Raw genomic sequence first — 23856 nt, 5'->3', positions numbered from 1 at the left:
ACGTTTCACTTACAGAAGCATTTAATGGTTTTGCGAAGGTGAATCTGATTCTTTGAATTTTTTTCTTGGCAAGCTTGAACACTGACCTGTCATTTTGATTGAATACAAATAAACACAGTTGAAATGCGAATCATGCTGAAAATTGCTTCAATTTGTTGCCTTGTTAGGAAACAAAATGAGAAAGGCAGCATTTTCTAAAGTAACAGATCCCAAATATTTCTTGTCTGAGGTTGACAAGTCACCCCGCCATTGTGAATCCGTTTCATTTGCACATACGTCGAGATAAAATTACAAAGTTCACAAATTTATGAAATAGAACTTGATAAACTGTGCACATTAACATAAGGTCACCACAGGGCAAAACATCATCAGCCGTGATTGCTTGGAACTCACTTAACCTTTAGCACATCTTTTTATCAACCCCAAAACGAAACATCATACCACGCAAAACAAGGTCAAGTCAAAGTACACTGCTCTGCCTTACACTGTAAACAACCAAGTTGGCCATTGCAAAAGTTTGCATGTTGTGGGGGAAAAGCTTTAAAACATGGGGGTTCTGAAGCAAATGCAGATAGTTTTTGATAACGGCAAAGATGAATTTTCTCAAGGTGACGTCATAAAGGGAGCGGTGGTCGTCGAAGTGGAAGGGGACCAGGATGGCGGCTTGCAAAGAGTGAAAGGTATGTACCAGTCGCAACTAACGACAAGACTTTTGGAATAGGTCTAGTGATCATTCTTGAGAACTGTGGAATTCGTTGTTATCAAAATGCTTCCACTGATGCAACGGCCGTAAAATATGCCATGCCAGACTTGTTAATGTGATTACGTATAGTATGGATACATCTGCCATCAGCAATTGTATAAGTGTTTAGAGTAACTGAATGTTTAAACTATGGTTATTCTGAAGGGATGTGTCATAAAGGCATCCCAATTCAAAACATTTCTCGAAGTCGTTCAAAATAATATCGACCTTGTGTGTATATTGTTATGTTTCACACGGACTTTTAGTCAGAAAATTTCTCTGATTATCAGGCCTTCTGAAATTGATCCACCATTTATTTTAAGATTTCCCAATGCCAATTATTGTGACTTTAGCATAACAAGGGCTAAATGTCCATGAAAATAAAAATAATTGGCTGCAGCTGCCTACTAACAATCCTGGCCAAAATTGTTGGGCCTCGTGTCAATAGCCACACCCTCCTTAGGTCGTATAGGTCGACCCATGAGACACAACATTGACCGCAGATGGGGAGAGAGGTCCGGACAATGTTTCGAGATTTGGTTGGGATAGCTACTGACCACAGCCTCAATATTTCGTTGTGGTACACCCCTCAACCACACTGAAGGCCATTATCTTATCCTCTCATGAGCAAATTTATCGTCTGAGGGAGCTCTGTATATGCGATATTGTTGCTATTTTTGGCAGTTTCCTGGGGTCACAAAATGCATTCAAGGCCACATTTCCAAATCAATGAAAACAGTACATGTTTTGACAATACTATTCTAGGGCTTTTGTTCGTGACTGTGTCCAAGGACGTCCCCTGATTATGGGTAGAAATACGAATTAGTAACTTGGGTTTGGTAGGTGAAATGACTTTTTGCTTTGTTTTCAACAAAGTTCTCTAGCGATTTTACGGCCACTTCAAAGGCGGTGTTGTTAGGTTGCATCAGGCCGCTTTCATGTACAGCGACCAGTGAAATATGGAATGGTCAGTTCGTGTAATCGATTTGAGAAACGGCACGGGCCGGTACATTTTAGCAATATTCTATTTTACCTCGAAAAGGAACACAATGACTAAGTAATGAATAACTTTTTGCCATGCCATTTTCTAACTCGAGTACCGATATTAAACTCATGTCCAATGAGGCATAGATTAAATATATGACAATGATATCATTAAGTTTCATTCAGATCAAACTTAAATGCAATGTAGGTTTAAATACCGTACAGAAAAGGCTGAATCAGCTATGTGCCGTGATACAGAGGGGTGCACAGTTTTTGCAGCGAGAAAGGGTAAAACCAAACTCTTTAGTGATTTGACATCCACTGGATTCCCGGTGTCATTTTGTGTTGTTCAAATTCAGCTAAGGAATGTTTGTTTGTTGTCAGTTTGATTCATTATTTTCGTACTTGTACTTTTTCGGGGGCAGACTTGTCTGGTCATGCAGTGATGGATCAACCATTCACAAGAAAAAAAACGGTAGTTGCAACGCATTTAGGCGGACGGGGACCTGAGAAGATTAATGCAACATACAAGTGGGACATATTTTGTGAGAATTTCTTTTTGAAAATGTCATATTACTCTGCTGTTGAAAACATTGTAATTAGGACAAATGAAAATGTATTTTCATCAATAAAGAGACAAATGCCGCCCGACTGCGCAACTCCTAGATCTGGTACTGTCTCACTATCAATTCACTAGATACGCCACGGCTTTTATGTTGAGATCACTTAGAAGAAATGGACCCAAACACAGTTGGGATCGATCTTATTGCTGTCCAAAATCTAGATAATTGAGATTATAAACAAAAATAAATCAGCATCAGTCCCTTAACCCATTGTATTTAAACCTAGAAAACTCCTTGTTGGTTCTGCACCCAGGGAAATGAAAAAAAAAGTGATTTGGGGAAAATAACAAAAGTTTATGCGGTGTTGACTAAGCATTCAGGTGCACGGACTCCTGAAATTCGCAAGGAATCGCAGTTACCAGCTTCCGTATGGGATAAAGGGTCTCAGGGTTCCCAGCCCCCCAGCTTTTCCTCCCTGCCCATCCATTTAACCCCCAAAAGGGTTCGAGCGACTATGCAAGGGAGGAAACGAGACAGGCCCTAAGCCCTGGCCGCCGAGTCGGCCATACGTCGGGAGCTTGTACTAAGGCGCTCACCTGGACTTCGCGGACAGTCCCAGCAGAAGAGCTTACCTGGTCGGCTAAGGTACTGTTACTGGTATTTGACGGAGTGAAATTAATGTCTCTCATAGCTACTGGCAGACAGCAAGCGTTGGGAAAACTTCCTTGGACACCGTCTTGACACCCGTCTACATGTCTGCACCCTTTCATAGTATAGTATTTTGTGAATAACACACCATGGTGGGGGGCGAGGTCATTTAGAAAAAAAACAATTTTGGCTTACGTCAAATGACAGCCGAAGATTGAATCCGGAGTCGGTTCAAGAGGGACTTTTACTTTTCATTTGAAATATAAATATACCAAGATCTTAGTCTTAATCTTTACATGAATCTGAATGCGCTTTTAAATTATCAATAGCAATTTACATGACCTCTTGGTTCTTCGTAAATATATTAAAGTTGTCAAAAACAGCAGTTTGGAAAACTTATTCGCCTCAAAAGAGGTATTGTTCTCTTCACATGCAATTAATGGTATCTCCTTGGAAGAGTTACATAATTTAAAAAGCATCTATTTGATTAAGACACTGGCTGATAATAATCTCTTTGTTTCAAGTGTAACTGCGATGAATTTTTCTGAGACACATTTTTTAAGCAACTGAATAACTCTACTGCACAGTTTGAAAACTGTTTCATTTCTCAGAAACACAAAAATATTATCCATGCCTAACAGGACAAATTGGACAAAGGAGGGCGCTGTTGCTGTGGCGTTATCTACGATTAGGTGCATAGGTTTTTCTGCTTTGGAACTCAAACGTTACACACCGAAAACATCTCTGAGACAGGGATTGACGTTGGTTATTGCAGCGCATGTAAACAACAATGGATCAGCAAAGAAGAGAAAATTTAATCCAGCGAAAAAAATATGTACGTGTATAGATCAATGTTACATTAAGGCTTTCGTCCTACGATAGCATCACACTTACAAGTGCTCATGAACATTGATCACGACCTGGCAAGTGAGGTAATTGTAATCAGTATATTTCCCGAGGGAAAAAACTTAAGGGCGGTGTTTACTCATTGCAGGGGTGTGGATAAAGTTCAAGGGCGTGGCCAAAACTGAATGGACGAATACCAGTTACAACAGCACGTCTGGTGCGACAGAAACGAAGTACCATGTGCAACGAGAGGATTATTTGAAGAAGACTGTTGTGTTGTTTGGCACAGGTAGGTTAAAGCTCGTGGTATATCGGCTGGCTTGCATCAGTATAAAGGAACCTTTAATTAAAGGTTCTTAGCTATCCAAATTGGTTCATTGGTCCATTAGTCCTACCATAGTCAGGCCCAGTCGGCAAATAGTGCAGGCGAACCTCCTGATTTTTTACTCCCAAAATGGCGCCACCCAAGAATTTTGGTAGAATTATGACGTCATTAGGATTGGACCTATACAACATTTGATTCTGAACAAACTAAGTTGACACGAATATTCATTTTTCCAATGGTTAGACGTACATTTACTCACAAACATCGGAAACCGTAAAAGTAGTAATCGCCCAAAAATTAAAACAAAATTAAAACTATTGAAATAAAAACTGCCCTAACTATACTCTTTAAATATACAGTACTACTGAATGATCACCATTGCAAACAATGATGGGAAGGTAATCGATTTAAAAAAATTGAACTTTTCCAAAGCGACAAAAAATAAGACTTAGGAAACAAGGACTTTGGTACAGGTAGCGTATCCAGCGATGAACATTGAGTGTCAGTAATCCAGAGAAAGTACCTTTCCACCTTTATGTGGGAATGAGGGTTATTTTACGGATGGAAAAGTGGACAGCCCTATATGGAAACAAATTCCAGTTTCCCACCCCTTCCCGAGACCATGTTATTAGCGCAGATTGGCATTTTGACCACTGATTTTGTTTTTTTTTTTTTTTTGAGGCATTTCTCAATAATGTAGGACTACAGTGAGACAAGCAGAAGGATATTTGTTCTCTGGGAGGGGTTTCCCAAGCGCCACACCCTTGATGAGCCCATACACGGCACATTTTGCTCCGTTCCAGGAAAGTTTGACCGCGACATTGACAACCTGAGCATACCCCCAGGAACGAACAACTATCCCTTTGAGTTGCCAGTTCCAGACGATCCCCTACAACCGAAGTCCTTCCAGGGTATCTACGGGTACATTCGGTACACCGCCAAAGCCACGCTGTCGGTCAGACGGATGCACATCAACACGGAGACCAAGACGGTGAGGCCGTTCAGCATGATGGGACCCGCGGTGGATCTCAGCATCATTCCGGGCATCCAGGTTTGTCTGTTGACCCCTGTTGAACCGTTAGCCGTGCCAAGGAGGGCGCCATCGTAATCGAAACCGTGGTGCGGGAAATTAAGCCGTTGTTCCTATGAATCAGTGTGGGCGGAACCCGTCCATTGAACAAACATTTTAGAATGTGATTTCTGAAACTATTGTGGTTGATGCTGAAGAATTGTTTGTGTGATTTTAAAAGACAAAATGCAGAAAAGACACACATGGAAAGTTACTATCATTATTTTGACACCTCTACTCTTCAAGACTTTTAAATAGTTAATGGTCAAAGAACAGAACGCTATTACAATTGTAATAAATTTTAGCCAGATCGGGGATTCCTAGAACTGTCCGAGCTAGAATTTTTTTAAAATTCGATTGCTGTTTGACAGAACTCCGTGAAGACTAAAGTTACTCAGTACGGCTGTTGTGGATGCGGGACCATGGTCGAGAGGGTCATCACTATCGGTGTGCCCAGGCGCGGTTACTTCAGCAATGACGCCATCTACGTCATCGGACAGATTGACAACCGTGACGGCGAGGAAGAGATATACTTTGACACAACACTTGTCCAAGTAAATTGAGTGAGGTTCCCATAAGACATTCCATGAATCACAGGGTTTGCAACTTTTTATGCACTTGTTGCAAAGTATAACAGGTGTCCTGAAGCCAGAGCCTGAAACTGTTTGTAAACATTGTCCTTGCCAGTTGGCTACACTTTCTCTTGTTGTTTGTAAACATGCAATTAAGGATATCAAAGTAGTTTTTCACTAGCTGCAGGCACCGTCTACACTAGCTGCATGCATATTGAGTTCAAGGTTCCCGGTTCAGCGCTTGGAAATTAACGCTATGCTCATCTAAAGACGATCAAATTTCCATTTAAAAAAAAGCTAGAGGGTTTTTAAAATACGAACTATCCTGTATCTTTTAGCGTATCTTGTCATGGGCTAAGTTCAGTAGTTCAAAGGGTAAGTTACCACACTCTTTTATGCCCATCTCAGATTTTCGAACAGAAGATAAATACCGTTGCTTTAAGTACGTATTTTAGACACCCCCATCTATTTTTCCCTGCAAATTGTTAGGTGTCTACAATTCTAATATTAATCCCACCATTGTCTTCAATTTAATATCTTGTAAAGAGCAGTTCTAGTTGGTCCAGTGATTCACGGTTATTATACTCGACCTTACTGTAATGATTGCCGGTATTACTATGCACGCTCTTGTCTCTTCCCCTTAGCGAATCAGTTTCCACTGTGGAAGGCACACTCGCACCAAGGAGTACAACCTAAGCCGGGCGAGTAAATCGGTCTCGTGTCCCAGGGGCTGGGTAACCGATTTCACCGTGGGGCCATTACATACCCTCATCAGTCCGCCCTCTGGTCTTCCTGGTTGTGATCTGATCGATGTTGAGTATTACGTAAAGGTACAAATCGTGAGCGATTTTCATAATGTTCGTGCAAGTCAGTACTAAAGATGCCTTTGAAAGAACCTTGAGACAAAGCGGCCTTCTTCAAAATAGCGCAATGTCATCACGTGATATTGATTTTTTCATGAAGAAAAAATCAAAACAAAACCAAAATTCAATCTAGTGCGCGCACTATAGTTGGGTATACAATTTTCCACAGAGAGTAAAGACAATTTGCCAATCGTATATGACGCCTTATATTTTTCATCGCCAAAATAGTGGATCCAAATTAAGAACAGATAAAATACATGGTGAATAATACAGAAGTTAAGCCTTGTGTAAATTAAGATGTTTGATTAGACATTTGTCTTCTCATTATGGAATTCTTCAAAGTAGACCAGCGCTAAAAAGTTGTCGGGCCTGATAGAAGTCTTTTGAGAAAGACAGTGCAGACACCATCCCTCACTCTTTGTCTCGTTCCCCATGACCACTTTCAGTGCATTGGCTGTAAGTTTACCAAGGCAATTCCAGTGATCATTGGTACCATGCCTGTGCGAGGCGAGGCCCCGGTACTCGCTGCTGAGTCCTCGGTACCAGCGGACGTCATGGCCCTTCGGCCAGCCAGTGTCCCTGCACAGATCACGCAAGACAGCAACTACTCATCTGAAGAATCGGAGACGGGCGAATGTGATAGACTTCTCAAATCCTCGCGTGAGTCACCCTGGTGCATCGCACTCTGCCTTGTCAGCTCCATTTGTATAGCTTTCCTATGTCAGGGCTATCGGTACATGGTCAGAATTTAGGGACGACACAATAATAAGGCTAGACTGTTTCCAAGGTCCATCCATCATTGTACTATTGTCAGAGGCTTTTAATGAGAATGCTGATGGGTTAAATATTGAGTGCTCATGAGTTGCTTTGTTAAAATAATCTAATACATCGATTTCATTCTGCTCGATCCACCATCATCAGTGCATGAATTCTGATCAGAGTATATTTAATTCCAACGGTGAGTCTATGAATTGGAACAGTTTTCAGACATGGGTTTCCTTTGATTCGCTTTATCGCAGCTCAAGACTACGATTTGGATGGCGCCCCACCCGGTCGCCATATCATCAGGTGATGAGAACCAACCAAACGCATCGGAAGACCGCTGTTAATGTCTGGGCTTTTCTTGAGAAATCATGCAAAGTGAAATAAGCCCCTTTTCAGCACCAATATTCGCCGGGTTTCAGCAATGGGGTTATGAGGGCGGATCAAGAACGAAAATTGGGGAGGGGGTAGTCCAAGTTGTTTTGGGGCCAAAAAGTTTGGACATTTCTGTATGTTACCTTTTGCGGCTTTTCTGAGGCTGAATTTGAAGGTTTTTAACGCGCTTTTGGAAGAAATGGAAGTGAACTGGTCCCCCAACCCCCTATTCCACGATTACAAAATCTTCTGCAAAGTTGACGAAAGCCTACAGACTGAGCCCACCCTTTCGATGAAAGAATTACTTCCATTGTGGGATCGATCTCCCCACAGGTGATTACAAAAATACAAAAACAATCGACGCAACAACAAAGCAGAGGGGGCTAAAGATCAAAATACATATTTATTCAGTACTCAACAGTTCATTACATTTGGATAATTTGAAATGAGCTACTTCTAAAACGTCTTACCGTACAGATGTCGGCAGTTGCACCGATTGTAAAATATCCATTTCAAAAATGTCGTTAGTGTCACACTTCCCTTCCACATTTCCAAATATTACAATTTCATATTCCTACATGTAATACATTTCACTGCTCTTGTTTATTGCACATTACTTTAATCGGATTACAAATGAATTTATCGCAATTGGGCCGAGTAATAATTAAATGCGCTGTCGAAATCAAGGTTTGCATAGTGCTGACTGGAAAAACATAAATGTGGCAATAGAACATGTATATCGCTAAGTATAAAAAACATCAGAGTTAATTAAAATGCATACTTAGTTTGCTAATGGAATAATCGCAGATTTGTTTCGTATTTAAAGGCACAAACGATCAGCGTCCTCATAAAGAAACGCTAATTCGTGTCGACATCTCAAGATTGGAGAGATCTTTGCGGCCTAATACAAAATTAAAAAAATTACACAAAACGTACCAAGAAAATCAGAAATATCAAGACAAGGGACTTTAGTTGATAGTACACAGTTTAAGGCTTAAACCAAACATCAATGCGCATGCATTGTATCATAATGCACCAGGTGTTTTTTAACCACTCCCTGCAAAACGTATAACAAAATCAAAACATCCCAAATATCAGTTAACCTAATTTCTCTATTTCTATCGAAATGAAATTCCTACAAACAATTAAGTCTTTCTCTTTTTACTGACAAATGTCTGCAACGAAATGCGCTCACAACCATCCTGACAAAGCCGAAGTCCAATCACACATCCAAGAGCATTTAAACAAATCTGCACGACCCGTACAGACGTAGGGACTGAGTTCTATGATCTTGGATCAATCATATGAAAATACATGTACTACGTGAATTTGGGTCGCTGACATTTTAAAACGATTGTAGAATTAAAAAAGCAGAATACACATAAATCAAAATACTTGTATGGGCAAAATTTAATGTTTTTGTCATATAGAAAACTCCATTTTCTAACACTATAAATGTATTACGATTATGCAAATGCTGAAATAAGTAGTCCTCATAGGATTTCAAAACGTTTCCAGGACTTTTGCCAGTACAAAAAAACAATTTTGAAGACTTCTAACTACCTGGAAATTAAAACAAGGAGACTTTTCATGACCTTTTTTTCAGGCCTCAAGAGCCTTACTGGTCTCACGGCCCACAAAATGTTTAAGTTTGAACAACAAAGCTCTGTCAACCGCTGGTAATTTTGCCTGGTAGTCTGGGCACATTCTGTGCACACGTTACCAGGGAAAATCGACCAGTAATTGAGAAATGGTTGTCCCTCAGACTTAATGCTGCCAGTTCCTGGTTCACATACAACTGTGCATCTACCTCATGCCAATAAACACCGAGTAGATGTATTCATAAGTCTTGAAGATCAAGGACAGACTTCATGCCATCAATGTTTTTTTTTTTCGTATCAAAAGCACCTTCAATGTGAAAGAGACAAATTCTGTAATAAAAGCAACCTATGTAAATGTTTCAGTCGTTCTTGGCATCAAGATTTCAGAAACTACATTAAATTATAGAATTCAAACCACCCAAGCCAGTTAAGTCCACATTCTCATTTGATATCTGAAAGTATTGTGATCATGGCAAAAAAAAATCAAAAGCCAGCAGGAACAGAAAAACCTCAGAGAGTTTAGTCCAAACACTGATCCAAAATCAGAAAATTCTTTAAAATTAAAAATGTAAATTTTTGGTATGGTGTAGGGGAAAGTGTTTGATTGGAACCAAACTAAGATGGGTACTGTGGTAGTGCAGGTACAACACAGGTTACCTTGCACGCTCAGAAAAGACTCTGAAGTTTCTACGTAAAACTAGCCCAACTAATGTGCTGTAGTTGTGCCCATCACAAGTCCCTTTACACGTCCAGTTAAAATTCCTTACACGTGAGCTAGCAAGAGGGCATATGATGCCAAAGAAAATGCTTATGTCCCAGGTTTGAAGAGCCTGTGACTTGGCTTAAGACTGAATGACTTAAGCTGCATTTGAAGGCACTTGTGACACACTCAGCTACAAACCATCAGCATAACCAGGATTCTAACTCTTGGGGGCAAGTGGGACTATCACTCTGTTTGCTTCTCACAAGTCCAGTGGTGGGGTAATGGGGCAGGAGAGCTATGACCTTTGTGGGATGTCCCCCCCCAGTCCCACCCCCTCCCCAGCTATCCCGCTGCTGCTACACACCAGTAAAATGACTTCTATGCATACTTTTGCATAGGTTGAGGACTACATTGTTGCCCCGGGAGGGGGGGGTAGATTGAGGACTGCATTGTGGCCCCGAGGGGTATCAAAGGAGCAATGGAATGAGTATTTACTGGTGGCAACAGATTTAACTCACTTGGATGCCATTTTTGATATTGTTCCCACAATCTGATTCACATACATGTACTGTAATTTGTTTATTTGGATGATACCAGACTATTTTTGTGACTGGTTTCCTGTCAAAACCTCCCATCAATATTTTTTCAAAATCTGGCCTAAACCATTGAATGCTTAATAACGAATATGAAATTATTCATCATAGTAGAAAGGTCCTGATTTGCCAAGAAAGTTCACTTTACTGCTTTCATTTCTACTCTCAAATTCCAACTTTAGTGATTTCAATTTGAATGTGGCCGACCCCATGAATAAAGTCTATGACTTATATGCAGGGTCAACTTTATAGAGTTGCAGAGCAGAAACAAAATTTCACCAATCAGCTGTGAAACAGTATCAGGCAGAAACCCAATGTGACAATTTGGTCAGTGGCCTGGTTTGCTAGGCAAAACTTCATCCACAGCTGAAAGTTATATGTATGGCTGTGGCTAGCAATATTGTGTGGGCTTCTGGGAGCTAATAGCCACTTCCTATGGATACTTGCTGTAGCAAGCCCCAGCCAGACGATTCAGAATCAGCCTTGTCCGTGCTCCTCCAGATTGTGCACTTAGCAGGTCTACAAAGTTGTCCCCGAGCCTTCTCTTGGTACCTGCATCACTGGAAACGAGTATGGACTCCAGCTTTGTCTCATCAGCTCTCTGGTTGGAAGTGTTGGGTTGCAAGAGCAGCTAGGACGGCCAAGATGACTACACCAATCGTCAGTCCGAGGAACAACCACTTATTCTACCAAGAAAGGAAGAGAAAGAAAAAGAAATCCTCATCAATTACCTGAAACTTTGACGGTTCATGACAGCTGTTTAAAGTCATCTAACCCTTTCATTCCAAAGAAACACGAAGAGGAATTCAGCAAATAAGGAAGACTGTTGGCTGCCCTCACATTAGTCAGGTCAGGTCTCAAATCTTAGGGCTTGTCTGAAATAGACTTCTAGAGCTATGGCTATGTCTATTGCCCATGTATTAACAGTTGGTGAGGACCCACACGTAGCCCCTGACACACGATTTGGATGCAGCTTTAGTCTCAATATCCAGTCTGTGTTCACTACAGTCATTTGCAAAAGTTTAAGACCATCTGGAATTTATTTCTGTCACTGGGACTGCATTACATTGTCTCAATGAATGATTACTTAACACCTTTCTACAGTGGTGCATAACATCAGTGTAGTGCTATATACCCGTTTGAATGAAATTTGTTGCAAAGGCAGGTCTTGTATGACATTCTGTTTGTAAGGCAGCTTGGGTAAAAAAAGCCAGTCTAAGCAATCAGAAATAAAGGAGGGAACACTGAATATTAGACTGTTAACATTTCAAATCATGGAAATGTAGTCAAATAGCTGAACCAAGATACTAAGGTTACACATTGAAATAAACGTAAGTTTGGTTTTTCTTAACGTTAATGCATTTTGTATGGGTGGTCCTAAACTTTGGCAAATGATTGTAGTAGGCCATCCTACCACAGCAAATGAAACAGACTCAGTGACCAAAGCAGCGATTCACAATGCCCTCTACCCCTTGTGAACTTGTGAGTGGGAAAAAAGCTCCTTCCCTTTGTGTGTGGTGCCAAAAACAGAGATTGAACAGCCAATCAAACACGGAACAAAGAATTCTTCTGAGCCAGTTGCAGCCTGAGACATACGCAGAAATCTTGAACATATCTCAGATCACAAATATGTAAAAACTGAAGTATAAATGATCGGTCCAAGTTGCTTTATGATCACCTCTCCGATTCATGCTCAGCCATGAAATGTCTGGTTTTGACAAGACACATTGACTTCATGAACGAGCGGCTATGTCACAGCATACCAAAGTTTTGGGCACTCAAGCTGATGAGGGACTTACCATTCGTCGTCTTGGGGTGATCTTAGTGACACTGGCCATGTCGCTCACCATGCGCTGGTAGAGCTGCTTCTCTGAGTGACGTTCCTTGGTCTCACGGTTTGTCAGTCGGGACAGCTCATGATGGATGACCTACAAATCAAGAACCATGTCAAATGCCACCATAAGATTTCGGCAGTCCTTAACTCTACACCCAAGTTTAAAATAATATTTATTTCTCCTCCCATTTTTTTTCCCAAAATAGAGGCCTTTTTCTCACCACAACGGATGTTTTCAAAATGGTGGATGGAGTTTCTGAACTGTATGGCTGAAGGTTCACCTGATCTGGATATAAACTTTTGGCTGAGCTGGATATGTGATCATTTAACCGTGTAAAATAAAATGCACAGTGAATCAGGAGTGAGTTGTACGCAAGCTGCGATGAAGCACTATAAATACCCATCATGCTAGCTATCCCATGAAACTGTTCAGAGATTTCAAACAAAGAAAGTGGACCGTCAAAAACAGAGATTCTTTGGTGAGTTTGGAGACGCCAATGAAATGACTCACTTTATTTGACGGTTCTCGTGACAGAGCTTCCTTCATTGTCTTAACTGCTTGCTCATAGTCGCCCTGACTTGCAAGGACCTGTTAGGATTAAAGGTCATGAGGAAATAAATTACAGAGAGAAATCAAAAGGTTAACAATTGGCATAACAAGAAACAACAAAGGATTGTCAGACTTCAGGCAATGCAGGACGGAAACAATACGAGATAGCCTACGGTAACACCACGTGAGCAGATGGCCATTGTGAGTGTACATGTCTGTGGTTCTGGAAAGAGCTGGAGCCAGAAGGTTTAACTTAACGTTTCGAACGGTGAGCTCTGTTGGTCTTCAGAGACAAAGAGATTCTTCTTTAATGTTGGATGCCTCAAGCCTTGAGGCTTGTTTTGCGCTGCCTTTTTAAAACTATGCGTTCAAAACAGAATTGTTCTCATGGTGTTACTGCAAACTTTCTCTCATTTCACAAAGAATTGTTCTTTTTGTCAACATTTAATATCCTGTAGAAACAGTCCTCTAACGTGTAAATATGTGTCACAGAAGTATTTGGAACTAAAGAGGGATAATACCTTATCCACTAAGTTAGAGTAAAACATGACTTGGTGAAGAAATCAGTTAATTTGACTCAAGGATTCCACTCAACATTTCAACAAATTGACAATGGGCAGAGAAAACTGCCTTAATTGCTGAGTTCACCGATTCTCCTCAGATCCTAGTCAACTCCCCTAAGAAAGTCGCCACACAGCACAACCATAAAGTGACTTACACTGCTTACGGGCACTTGGTCATGCATATTTTGTAGCCTTATTCAGGCACTTACATGTATCTTCAAACCTTATCCTGGCATGAGGTTATGGCGGTTCACCTGTTAACTTACTTTGCCTTTCCTAAAGAGCGCCTTGACATTTTCAGGTTCTGCCTCCAGAGCGTTATTACATGACTTCAGAGCAGCTTCATAAGCATCGATCTACAATTAACACAAGTATATATTTACAAAACATTGGGCAGGAAAGTTTGGATCTTTCATGAAGTGTTTCAATTTGTCTCACAGGGACACACAGCACCAAGACCATACATGTACAAGTACTTTCAAATACGGAGAAGCGCCAAGTCTGATGATCAACAACAGGCTAAACGTGAAATGTAAAATGTTTGGGATTAACCCCTTCATACCTGGAGCCGGCCACGGCCACGGCCACAGCCATGGCTGTGTGTGAGGATTAGTGCATACCACACATACAGTCTATTCACCATGCAGCTGCTGGTTCAATGGGGCCTGCTGCTGGACAGAGCTTTGCGTACTGGGAATACCACAGCCCAGCAGTCACAGTCAAAAGAATCCCAGTGTGAAGGGATTAATTAGGAAGGATAAAATCACTGTTAATCTCCTGGACAAGTTTAGTTCTTCTGTACCTCGAAAGGTTTGTAACAGTTACTGCTTATTAATGCTTGGCTGCGGGGCACCAATCTCCCTGGTAAACAACCTGATTATCAGTTACTCAGTGTGTTCAAAGAAGCCACTTATCTTGTTTGAGTGGTTTTGGTACAGGTGTACATGTGACTGACCACATCATGGCTCACCTTCAGCTGGGCTGCTGCAAGGTTGTTGTAGCATTTCACCCTAAGCTCCATCACAGCTTGTTTTGATCCGTTATCATCAGAAACCTGCATTAGGCATCGTTGAAGACAAGATACTATTCGTAACCTCAGTGATGCTCTTGCAGAGTTACGGTGTGTCACATGTACCACTTCCATTTTTAATTATTAGTATTGTAGATATTTGGATTTTTGCATCAACCTTCACTATTTCGATGGGTTCCTCTATGAATATAGATGACAGCCTCTTGCAGTAAATATACAATGAACAGTCTTATTTTGTTGCCGAATACACGTATGTCAACGCTACTGAATACCACACCTTACATGTGTGAGCTGCACTATCACTGTATAGCCATAATCAGGTGCAATGCAAACATGCCAGAAGTTTCTTTACTCTGCTAGAAAATGGTAATGTACTGTGAGTGTGATCATGTGATGTGTCCTGTCTTGGCTCCCGTAAGTAAGTCATTCATACAGAAACTGTACATAGTAATCATAAACATGCAGTAAGTATTGGTGAAGCAATTCTCAAGTTAGGACTGCTTAGCCGCATGGGCCTTTGGTAAAGTACTTTTGTTATCTAACTGCAACAAGGAATCAACCCTTTCTTCCTCTCACCTTTGCTTTTTCCAACAGTTTCAGTGCCCTGGATAACGAAATCAAAGACAAATCAATTGATGTATAGCAGTGCAAACTTTCACCTATCAGTTTCCAAAATCAAGCATTCCTAACAACTGATTTGCAAAAGAGCAATTCTAACCAATGCCAAGTGAAAGACTCAAATGTAGACATCATGCAGGGTACCACTTACTTTGAGTACGAGTTGATAGCACCAGAGTAGTCCTTCCTGGAGAAAAGTTCGTTACCTCTCTCTCTCTTCTTGTCTCTGTTGAAAACAGAGACATTCTCAGTTGTTAGTACCAACAAAATTATATCAGTTGTACATTTAGAAGCCTTGCGTTAGATTGTATGATCTCTGCTTTACTTATTGAGGTTCAGCACTGAACACAGAAAGGATGAGAACATTTCTCAGAAGTTACCACAACGAGTTGACTTGACTGAGATTCACGCTTTCAATCTTTACAAAGGATTTAGTTCTCCTACCGTGACAAAACCACTGGACACTGTACGTTTTGAGGCACTGTAAAGGTGGAAGTCAAATGCTAATGGATGGACTCAAATCTGCTCCTGCAGCAAATTAGTTTTCTGAGTTCAGTTTAAAAAAAATTGAATATTTCTGCTTTGGGGGGTCACAAAATAACATTACTGTCATGCGTTGTTGAGTTAGAATTAGCAATAAGATGCATTTGTATACTTCATTTCTCTACAATGAAATGAGAATGCGTGAACAGTCTAGATTCCGATACAAGGAGATGATCGGGCAATATTCAGACAAAAAGAGAGGATACTCCGAACTTGAATTCCCACAAAGGGGAATTCTGGGTTTCCTGAAGTGCAAAGTTAAGCCAAGATTTGAAAGCTCGATTAGTGATGACAAAGATCGTTACCCCGTGGAACAAACTTCCTCAACTGTCATTTCCTCAAGGTCTGGTGCTGGCTGTACGTTCAGCAGCTCCAACTCATAGGTGACCTCTGCATTGGGAGGTACATCAGGAGCTCTGCAGGACACAGATGAGGCAATTACAAAATGAACCTTGGTGCAGAAATGTCCAAAGGCAATGGGAGCAAGTCATTTTTTAATTCAGTTGACGGCATTCCCACTCAAACATTTCTGTAATTAAGGCACAAGTTTGGCCAGAAACACTGAACAAATCTCCTGCAACTCTGCCCTACCTGATGTCCTCTCTCTACTTTTAAACTTTTCAGCCTCAAAATAAAAAAACACTTCATGACAGGGTGAACATGTACTGATTAATCCAATACAAAAGGTCGAACGTACCTGCCCGTTTCACCATACGCAAAACGTGGACTAGTCTTGATGATGGAAACTTCGCCCAGATCCATTAGCGATAAACACAGATCCCATGCTGGAAAAGAGATGCGAGAATGACAATCAAACAAACTGAGGAGACTTTTGAAAGTAGCTGAATCGTGTCCACTTTATTAGATTCCTGCTATTTTCTTTCTTATTTGCTCCAGGAACTTCTCCTAAACATTGAACGATTTCTGTGAAGAACTAGCAACATTCCCATGCTTTACTTTCCTATCTAACAGATTACGTACATGTACATACATACATGTACACGTATACTCAACACCATACACAAAAAATCCCCTCTCACCTCTTACAATGTATTTTCATTGAAGATAAAGACCATTCAGCTTTGGAAAAAACTGGACTTTTCTGTGGAAAAGCAGGTCTAGGGCATTTTTGAAACTTGCCCGAGATTATACAGTAACTTCAAGGGCTAGACAGGAAACTCTTGCTTCTGTTAAGGCTGATTCAATTTGAATATTTGAATACTCAACCTTTCAATCAATCAAATATTCGGTTATGTCAAATTCCTACAAAAGCAAAGAACACAAGTAGCATATTTTTCAATATGTAAAAAATAAAAACTTTGAAGAGTAATTTCTGGCCTCATTGTTCCTCGCATGAATTCAGTTGCCTTTAAGTTGTATCTTGACGTGATGTATAATGCAATTTTGCACCTAAAATAATTAAACTCTTTCTTTTTTGTCTTAATGATTTTCAACTCTCAATAATCAATTTTGAAAATAAATATTCAGATATTCAATCACCAGATGGAATATCCAAATATTTGAATAATCAGCACAGCCCTAGCTTCTGTAATAAGAGAAACTCACCACTAACAACATCGCCTTCTCCAAGTACAAAGCTGATTGCTTCGTGGCAATCCACTTCTGTCCCGTCTTCCAACAATCCCTTGCTCTTCAAGGTGACCATTTCGCCCCTCTGTGGTCGCGAAGCTGCTCCCTGGCCCTCCCTCAAGATTTTCTTCATCAGCTGACCATTACCTATAACGTCCATCCACTCAGGGGGTTCACCGTCCTTGGTTTCGGTGGTTGGGCTGGCCTCGTCTGGGGCTTTGTCACCATTTGTGACGGCGGTGGACATTGGCTCGCTTGAGTAAGAGTCGATCAGTGGCGGCATGTCACTGTCATCACCTTCGTCCTCAGCATCGGCACCATGATCCACAGAGCCATTACATGCATTGATGACGGCATCTTTTGGATTGGTGTCGTCGACTGCAGCCTTCTTTGCTTCATTCGTTCCTCCTCCATGGTCTCCAGCTTCAGGGTGGGGCTTGATCTCCTCAGCATCCATCACTGCACACCTTGAATCAGGAGTCTAGCAAGAGTTCCCTGGAATCAGGTTAACCTAGAAGAAGGACAATTCTTATTCCGGACAGTTTTTTCCCACAACTGACACCATATCAAGTTGAACCCAGGTCAACCCGTACCCAGGACAACTTGTACTTGAACAAACTGTATAGACATCCAAAAGTGAACGTTCACAACAGATTCTGTATTTCTGTACCTTGATTGGTCAAGAGCAAGTCACATGACATTCACTATTTTTGATAATTATTATCTTGTTTTTCATGGCCAAAAGAACTTCATGTACATGTACACTGTACATGTATCTGTACATGTATTCCTGTAGCAACCAATATGTTTCCTGTTACCTCTTCCATTTTTTGGTACATGTAGCTAAGGGCTACCGCCTACAATTACTCATGTACATGTACGTTACGGATACCTCTTGCTGCTAATGTTGGGCTAAATTAAATTAAACTTAAAGAACACAAATACAGAAACGCTGCAAACTGCTTGCTGTCTACAGTGACCTACATACAAATCACTACCCCCAGAACTGTGGGGTCCGACCTCCACCCAGCTCCCACGGGGCAGACGTCTGACCCCCCTAGTTAAAAAAATCACACGCCTGCGGCCAATTTCATAGAGCTGCTTAAGAACAAAATTTGCTTAAGCACAAAAAAACTTGCTTAAAAAACAAGGGTTAGCAGCTCAAAATCTATGTGATTGTCATGTTAATCAAAGACAGGTGAGTACCATTCCAAACCAATATACATCACATGGATTTTGGCTGGTAACCTGCTCTGTCAAGCAAGTTTTTTCACGCTTAATCAGATTTTGTGCTTAAGCAGCTCTATGAAATTGACCCCAGACAAGAAAGGCAGGAAAATATTGGATCCCAAATTTACATTAGAAAATAATCCCTCTATCCCGTTTTGTACCTTCTTCTTAGTACTGCCAACAAACTCCTCAAACGGGATATACTGTTGCAGGTATAAAGTAAGATACAGTGTACAGGCTAGGACTATCAACGCACCAGATTTCGCAAAAAACGACTGAGTATTAAAGGACGCTTTACCTGCAAAGTGCAATCTTAATCTTGGAGCAAAGGCTATATTAATAGCGCCCTCACAGGGTTGCTTGAATAAAAACCAGCCATACCTCATTTGAAACAACTACTCAGCTGCATCAAATTCATTGTCTGTAATGTCATGAAAGTGTGCACTTATATGCCATTGTTCAAGAAATGCAATATTTTTCTAATATTATCTTCAACAACCCTTTAAGAACGGTACTGGAGCAATCACTGCCAATAGTGTGTAAAGCTAATGTTTAAAAAATTCAGAGACAAATGAGGGCGCCATTCCTTTTATCAACATTCACAAAGCGAAAGGTCACTCGGACGTGTGTAACGTTTCCACGTCATTTTCTCCGTGACTGTATATGCAGCGGAAATCAAACCATCGTGAATTGTTTTCGTAATTCATGTGAATTACATCACCTACTATGAGACACATCACGTTGAATGTGAGGATCAAGTTGGTGTTAGGCCTTTGCAGCGGTTGAAACTGAGTGGCAATTCCAGCTGAGTTGGTTGAAATCATAGCCGTACACGCACATTGTACGTGCCACTTAACAACGGTAACGTTAATCTGTTGAAAAAGTTACCACAAACTGAAAAGACGTCAAACCTATCCAACTGGACTGGGTGATTCAACATCACGGTACGGTAAAATATCAGGGAAGTGTGACACAGTAACGCAGTTCATTACTTCATTGATACTGTATGACTATAAACATGATAGATAAGCTCTTTGTCATGTTTTTCCATGAAATCTGCACTGTCAATGTCATGACGACTGTTGTTCTAAGACTGTCTGATTTATTGAAAACAAGAAAACTAGGATGTGCAGGATAGAGACAAAGATGTAACTCTCTGTGACATCTGGGACCCGTGGGAGCTTTGTGACCTTTCGCGATGAAAACAAACAAACTGCTACATTATGAAAAGTCAACGGTGTTTTCACCTCACTGTGACCTCGAGTTGTGAAAGCTCCTGGATGAATGCATAAACAGGATAAAGTTGCATCCATCTACATATCACATACTTTTTATTAAGACTAAATATGAACTTTGCCACTGACTGTGCTGCCTGGTCTCTGAAAAAAGGGCCTGTACATATACATGTATCACATCACTGCAGTTGAAGAATCTCTGTGAAATGTTTGGTTTGGAATCCCAGGTTGTACTTGTTACATGTAGGTGTAATGGGTCAATCTGTGTGATCATTCCATCTGGCTGTAAAGGTGATAAGATCTCCCTTCATGATTGTGTCTGTCAATAATTCCACCTGCAGACAATTACTGTATGGTTGTGTCTGTCAATAATTCCACCTGCAGACAATTATGTCAATTTCCTTTCTACTTCACAGTTTGGGAAGATTGTTTCAAGAAAAATGGGAAGTAAATTTTTGTGATTTCATACAGGATTGACTGATAACACGGTGTAATCATGCAGATCAAATGATCGTACTCAACGCACATGTACATGTAATCATACTGATCACATGTACGTACATGTATACATTTCCCAATCAACATGATCTGATTAAACTTCAAAAGGCAGGCAGTAAAATGAACAAATAACGAACAAGATAAAACAAAAAACTGCTGCAAATTCTGATTTGACATTTGATTATCATACAAGGCTTTTCATTTTTGTCCGTTTGTAATGAAAACCTACATGTACATGTATGTACATTGTAATTTTGTCTGTATTGTTTTGGCAGGAACTGAGTTTGGTTTTACTTTAACATTGTTGAGCAGTAGTTTGAGGAGACATCATCTTAAAAGCAACATGGAATACTCCTGGCTGCTACCATGCAACATTTGCATTCAGAACCACCAAAGAAGGTCACAGCTTCGAGTACACGTTCAAATATCAGCGATTGTTTTATTGTTCTGCACTGTCACAAATTCATGGGGGTAAGTTTCATGAGTATTCACATTGGCCAACAGCACATGTTGAAAAGTATTTTGTAGTTCCAGAGCCATACAGAAAGTACATGTAGCTTCTAGTTTTAGAACTAGATTGAGCTCTAGACTTATGAGCCACTACATGTATGTGTTGCCATTCACACCTTTAGACTTGTCAACCACTGAATTTTTGGTCGAAAAGTATATGGAAGCAAAACAAAGCAGAATTGAAAATACATGTAAGGTATCCTAAAATAAGGTAATGTAATGCATCACTTTGCCTGGCCCCATCATTTCTTTCTTAGAAACATAAATCTTGGAAATATTCACTTCCACACACCCAGGTTTTTTTTTACTTCATAAGTGTATTCAGGAGGGTACATGCATTCAGATATTGCTTGGCCCATTACTGCTATTTGGGTGGTCTACTTTGACATACAATTCATTTGTCTTATTTAGTAAGGCCCACAGTGGCTCAGTGTATCAACTCATGATAAATTTATCATCCAATCCGTCATTGTCAAAATCACCAGTACTGTCAGTCTGGCACATTATTTATTTCACCCTTCACTGTTCCTCAGTACGGACACTGGTCAGGAATATGGCAAGGACGTTCTGTCTGTTGACGGGTCCAGGCAAGGAGAGAGGACCAACCAACAAGGAACCTCGGATGATGCTGTCATGAGACTCCTTGACGCTAAGACCCCGGCAGCGAGTGGAGCGCCTTGCTGGATGACGGAGTCATTTACCACCAAGAGCCCATGTCAGGCATGTGATGAACACGCAATGGTATGCCTGAACAGAACTTAAATTTACCCTCCTAAAGCTATTTTCCTACAACCTCTCAAGTTTAGTTCTGTGTTCCTTATTTTCACTTTTTTCAGTATTTTTGAGCCAATTTTCATGCTATGCAAAGTTGCATATTTATGAGCAAAACTGTGATGTGCATGTACATGTAGTTCTAGGCACTGAACCACAATATTGCACTGATTTGTGCACAAAAATAAGCTGGAATTTTTAGATTTTGCTGTAAATTTCCATTTATTGTAGTGTGTTACATGTATACAGCAAAATTTCAACATGAAATCATATAATCTGAACAGTGTCTTGCCTGATTTACATCACAGCAATGCACTCACTTGGTAGGAAAAGCTTCGAAGAGTTTCAGTGCGCAAGTTAATATAACTCCAAAAGGATTTTAAACAGTTTGCGTACATTGAAGAGGAGAATGATACACAGAAAGTGTATTAAACCTATCAAAACTGGTCTGAAACACTGTTGCTTATCCACGCTGAGTATCCTTCACTGGCAAAAAGAGATTTGTTGGTGAAAATCACTTCAGTTGAGCGCCTGGTGCACACATGCAATGAATTAAGTGTACACACCTTCAAAAGCCTTGCAGTAATTCTCTGTGGAACATGGTTGTAAGGTTGTAAACCACTCACTGCTGGGCTCTGGCTAAGCTGTTAGCCATCTCTTCGCTGCAGTTCTTTCAGTTTGCAGGACACTGCACTTTCTTAACACAACATAAGTCTCAACTTGAAGAATCACAGAGTTTTGTTTTGGTAGTTGTCAGGTCGTGTTTTTGTTCCTGAATGAATAATTCTTTGAAATTTTTCCATTAGAAATATGCAAGCTACTGTTGTAACGAGACAGGATTTCGACAACTTGTCCAGTGCGAAACCTCTGATTCTCCCGTTTATAAAAGGTGAGACAAACAAATCCACTAATTCATTCCAGACTTGTTCTCATGAGAAAGATCATACCATCGTTAAACAGGGAGTCTATGTTGAAAAACGGAAGGGTATCTCTGGAGTCAAATCATGGTTATGTAACTCATGCAGTTTGTGCTATGGTCCTGTATCCGTACAGCTGTCCAAAGACCAAGTGGGCTATGGAGAAGAGCTTCTGGACGTTTGAAGGTGTGATGCTGGCGGTGGGGCTGTCATCCTTTGTGGTTGTCATTTTCAGGAGGCGAGCACTAGACTGGGAGGCACTTCAACGGGTCAAGAAGCAAATAGCAAACTCTGTTTGAGGTGGCTGCATCTCGACAGTCAACTACATGTAGTTGGAATCTATTGTTGTGGCACCAACATTTTAACATCATCCACAAACTGAGAGGTTGGATTTGAGGGCAAAATCATTAATTTTTCACTGCATAGATTTTGAGGCACAATAAGAGCAGTACATTACGATCAACTTCTACGACGCAGTAAATGAAAATTAGGCAGAAAAATGATTCCACAGTATTCAGTTAGGGTTGCCCACAATCCTTTATATTTCCTCACAAGATTTGGGCAGTGTTGAGTAGCGTGTCGCAGCAGTCTTGATTCAGCCAAACCAAAAGACAAATGCTGTTGTTGATAAACTTCTCTGCCCACATTGCTTCCAGAGAGCCGTGTGAAATTGTTCCTACGAATGCCGTGTTGGGAAATTCTTTGGCATTGATCGACAAAAACAGGAATCTTGATGTCACATTTTCTGAAAGATGTGAATCACTCTTGGAAAATTGACAGTTGAAGTAAAAGGATGTGAACTTCCTTGATTGTGCACAAAGGCCACAGGTTGTTGAAGGACACTGGGCCATTTATGCATGTGCTTTCAATACATACTTGGTCTTTTACAATGTTAATTGTATGATTCAAACTTGAAACCAAACTAGCTTTTATGGACATCAAGTATTATGCCACATGCCATGTGGAAACATTTGTTGTGTGTATATGCATGCATTGCATTGCTATCTAACTTAGCCAAGGTCAGTATGGAGACAAAGATTGGGTTAAACCCTTCATAAAGTGTGACGTCAACTTCATTTTCTGTGGCCACTTTATTTTCGTAACTGTGGTCCACTTCCAAACCTAATTCATGTACATATTTTGATGAAATCTGCCTTCTGATGTATAGGGTCTGCGTATTTGTAGATATGTGCATTTTGTATGTCCAATGGGACAGATCCTACCTGTACAAACTGAATTCCATCAAAATTCCTATTTAATAAAATCTCTTGTGACGTAACCTGAATGCTGTTTGTTCAGCTTGCACTAATATTGGCTCTCA

At 40.6% G+C, this 23856-nt stretch overlaps 3 protein-coding genes across 7 annotated transcripts; 2 read left to right on the top strand and 1 right to left on the bottom strand.

Moving 5' to 3' along the window:
- Positions 1-159: 159 nt before the first annotated feature.
- On the top strand, positions 160-8550 carry LOC147798999 (arrestin domain-containing protein 1-like). The gene is made up of 7 exons (XM_087136999.1): positions 160-680; positions 3932-4072; positions 4912-5159; positions 5549-5731; positions 6394-6579; positions 7059-7272; positions 7632-8550. Exons 1-7 carry the CDS (start codon positions 548-550, stop codon positions 7682-7684), a joined length of 1158 nt encoding a protein of 385 aa, XP_086993125.1. The 5' UTR covers positions 160-547; the 3' UTR covers positions 7685-8550.
- On the bottom strand, positions 8134-18934 carry fkbp8 (FKBP prolyl isomerase 8). Of its 4 annotated transcripts, none has more exons than XM_022251079.2 (11): positions 18766-18934; positions 17351-17885; positions 16482-16569; positions 16090-16200; positions 15393-15467; positions 15200-15227; positions 14564-14647; positions 13860-13949; positions 12992-13069; positions 12446-12574; positions 8134-11332 (listed from the first exon to the last, which is right to left on the bottom strand). In XM_022251079.2, exons 2-11 carry the CDS (start codon positions 17829-17831, stop codon positions 11240-11242), a joined length of 1257 nt encoding a protein of 418 aa, XP_022106771.2. In that variant the 5' UTR covers positions 17832-17885; positions 18766-18934; the 3' UTR covers positions 8134-11239. The 4 variants fall into 4 exon arrangements, with proteins under 4 accessions (XP_022106771.2, XP_086993123.1, XP_086993124.1 ...); XM_087136997.1 differs by having other exon boundaries at positions 17351-17869; XM_087136998.1 differs by having other exon boundaries at positions 17351-17855.
- Positions 18935-19207: 273 nt separating this feature from the next.
- Positions 19208-23820, top strand: LOC147798998 (protein JTB-like). 2 transcript variants are annotated; one of them, XM_087137214.1, is made up of 5 exons: positions 19208-19445; positions 20613-20808; positions 21381-21588; positions 22425-22507; positions 22672-23820. In XM_087137214.1, exons 2-5 carry the CDS (start codon positions 20681-20683, stop codon positions 22832-22834), a joined length of 582 nt encoding a protein of 193 aa, XP_086993340.1. In that variant the 5' UTR covers positions 19208-19445; positions 20613-20680; the 3' UTR covers positions 22835-23820. The 2 variants fall into 2 exon arrangements, with proteins under 2 accessions (XP_086993340.1, XP_086993339.1); XM_087137213.1 differs by having other exon boundaries at positions 19208-19548.
- Positions 23821-23856: the final 36 nt, after the last annotated feature.

This window comes from Acanthaster planci, linkage group LG05 (genome assembly GCF_054643075.1).
Source record: "Acanthaster planci isolate LZ-2023a linkage group LG05, COTS_SCS, whole genome shotgun sequence".
Lineage (NCBI taxonomy): Eukaryota > Metazoa > Echinodermata > Asteroidea > Valvatida > Acanthasteridae > Acanthaster > Acanthaster planci.
This window is presented reverse-complemented; position numbering and strand designations above follow the sequence as displayed.

Coding starts and splice junctions, on each gene's coding strand:
- LOC147798998 (XM_087137214.1), top strand. CDS start 20,681: ATGGAATACTCCTGGCTGCTACCATGCAACATTTGCATTCAGAACCAC. Junction 21,589..22,424: donor CATGTGATGAACACGCAATG/GTATGCCTGAAC, acceptor TTTTTCCATTAG/AAATATGCAAGCTACTGTTG. Junction 22,508..22,671: donor GATTCTCCCGTTTATAAAAG/GTGAGACAAACA, acceptor GTATCCGTACAG/CTGTCCAAAGACCAAGTGGG.
- fkbp8 (XM_022251079.2), bottom strand. CDS start 17,831: ATGGATGCTGAGGAGATCAAGCCCCACCCTGAAGCTGGAGACCATGGA. Junction 16,201..16,481: donor GCGTATGGTGAAACGGGCAG/GTACGTTCGACC, acceptor TGTGTCCTGCAG/AGCTCCTGATGTACCTCCCA. Junction 11,333..12,445: donor TCACCCCAAGACGACGAATG/GTAAGTCCCTCA, acceptor CTTTCTTGGTAG/AATAAGTGGTTGTTCCTCGG.
- LOC147798999 (XM_087136999.1), top strand. CDS start 548: ATGGGGGTTCTGAAGCAAATGCAGATAGTTTTTGATAACGGCAAAGAT. Junction 5,160..5,548: donor GCATCATTCCGGGCATCCAG/GTTTGTCTGTTG, acceptor GCTGTTTGACAG/AACTCCGTGAAGACTAAAGT. Junction 7,273..7,631: donor TAGACTTCTCAAATCCTCGC/GTGAGTCACCCT, acceptor GCTTTATCGCAG/CTCAAGACTACGATTTGGAT.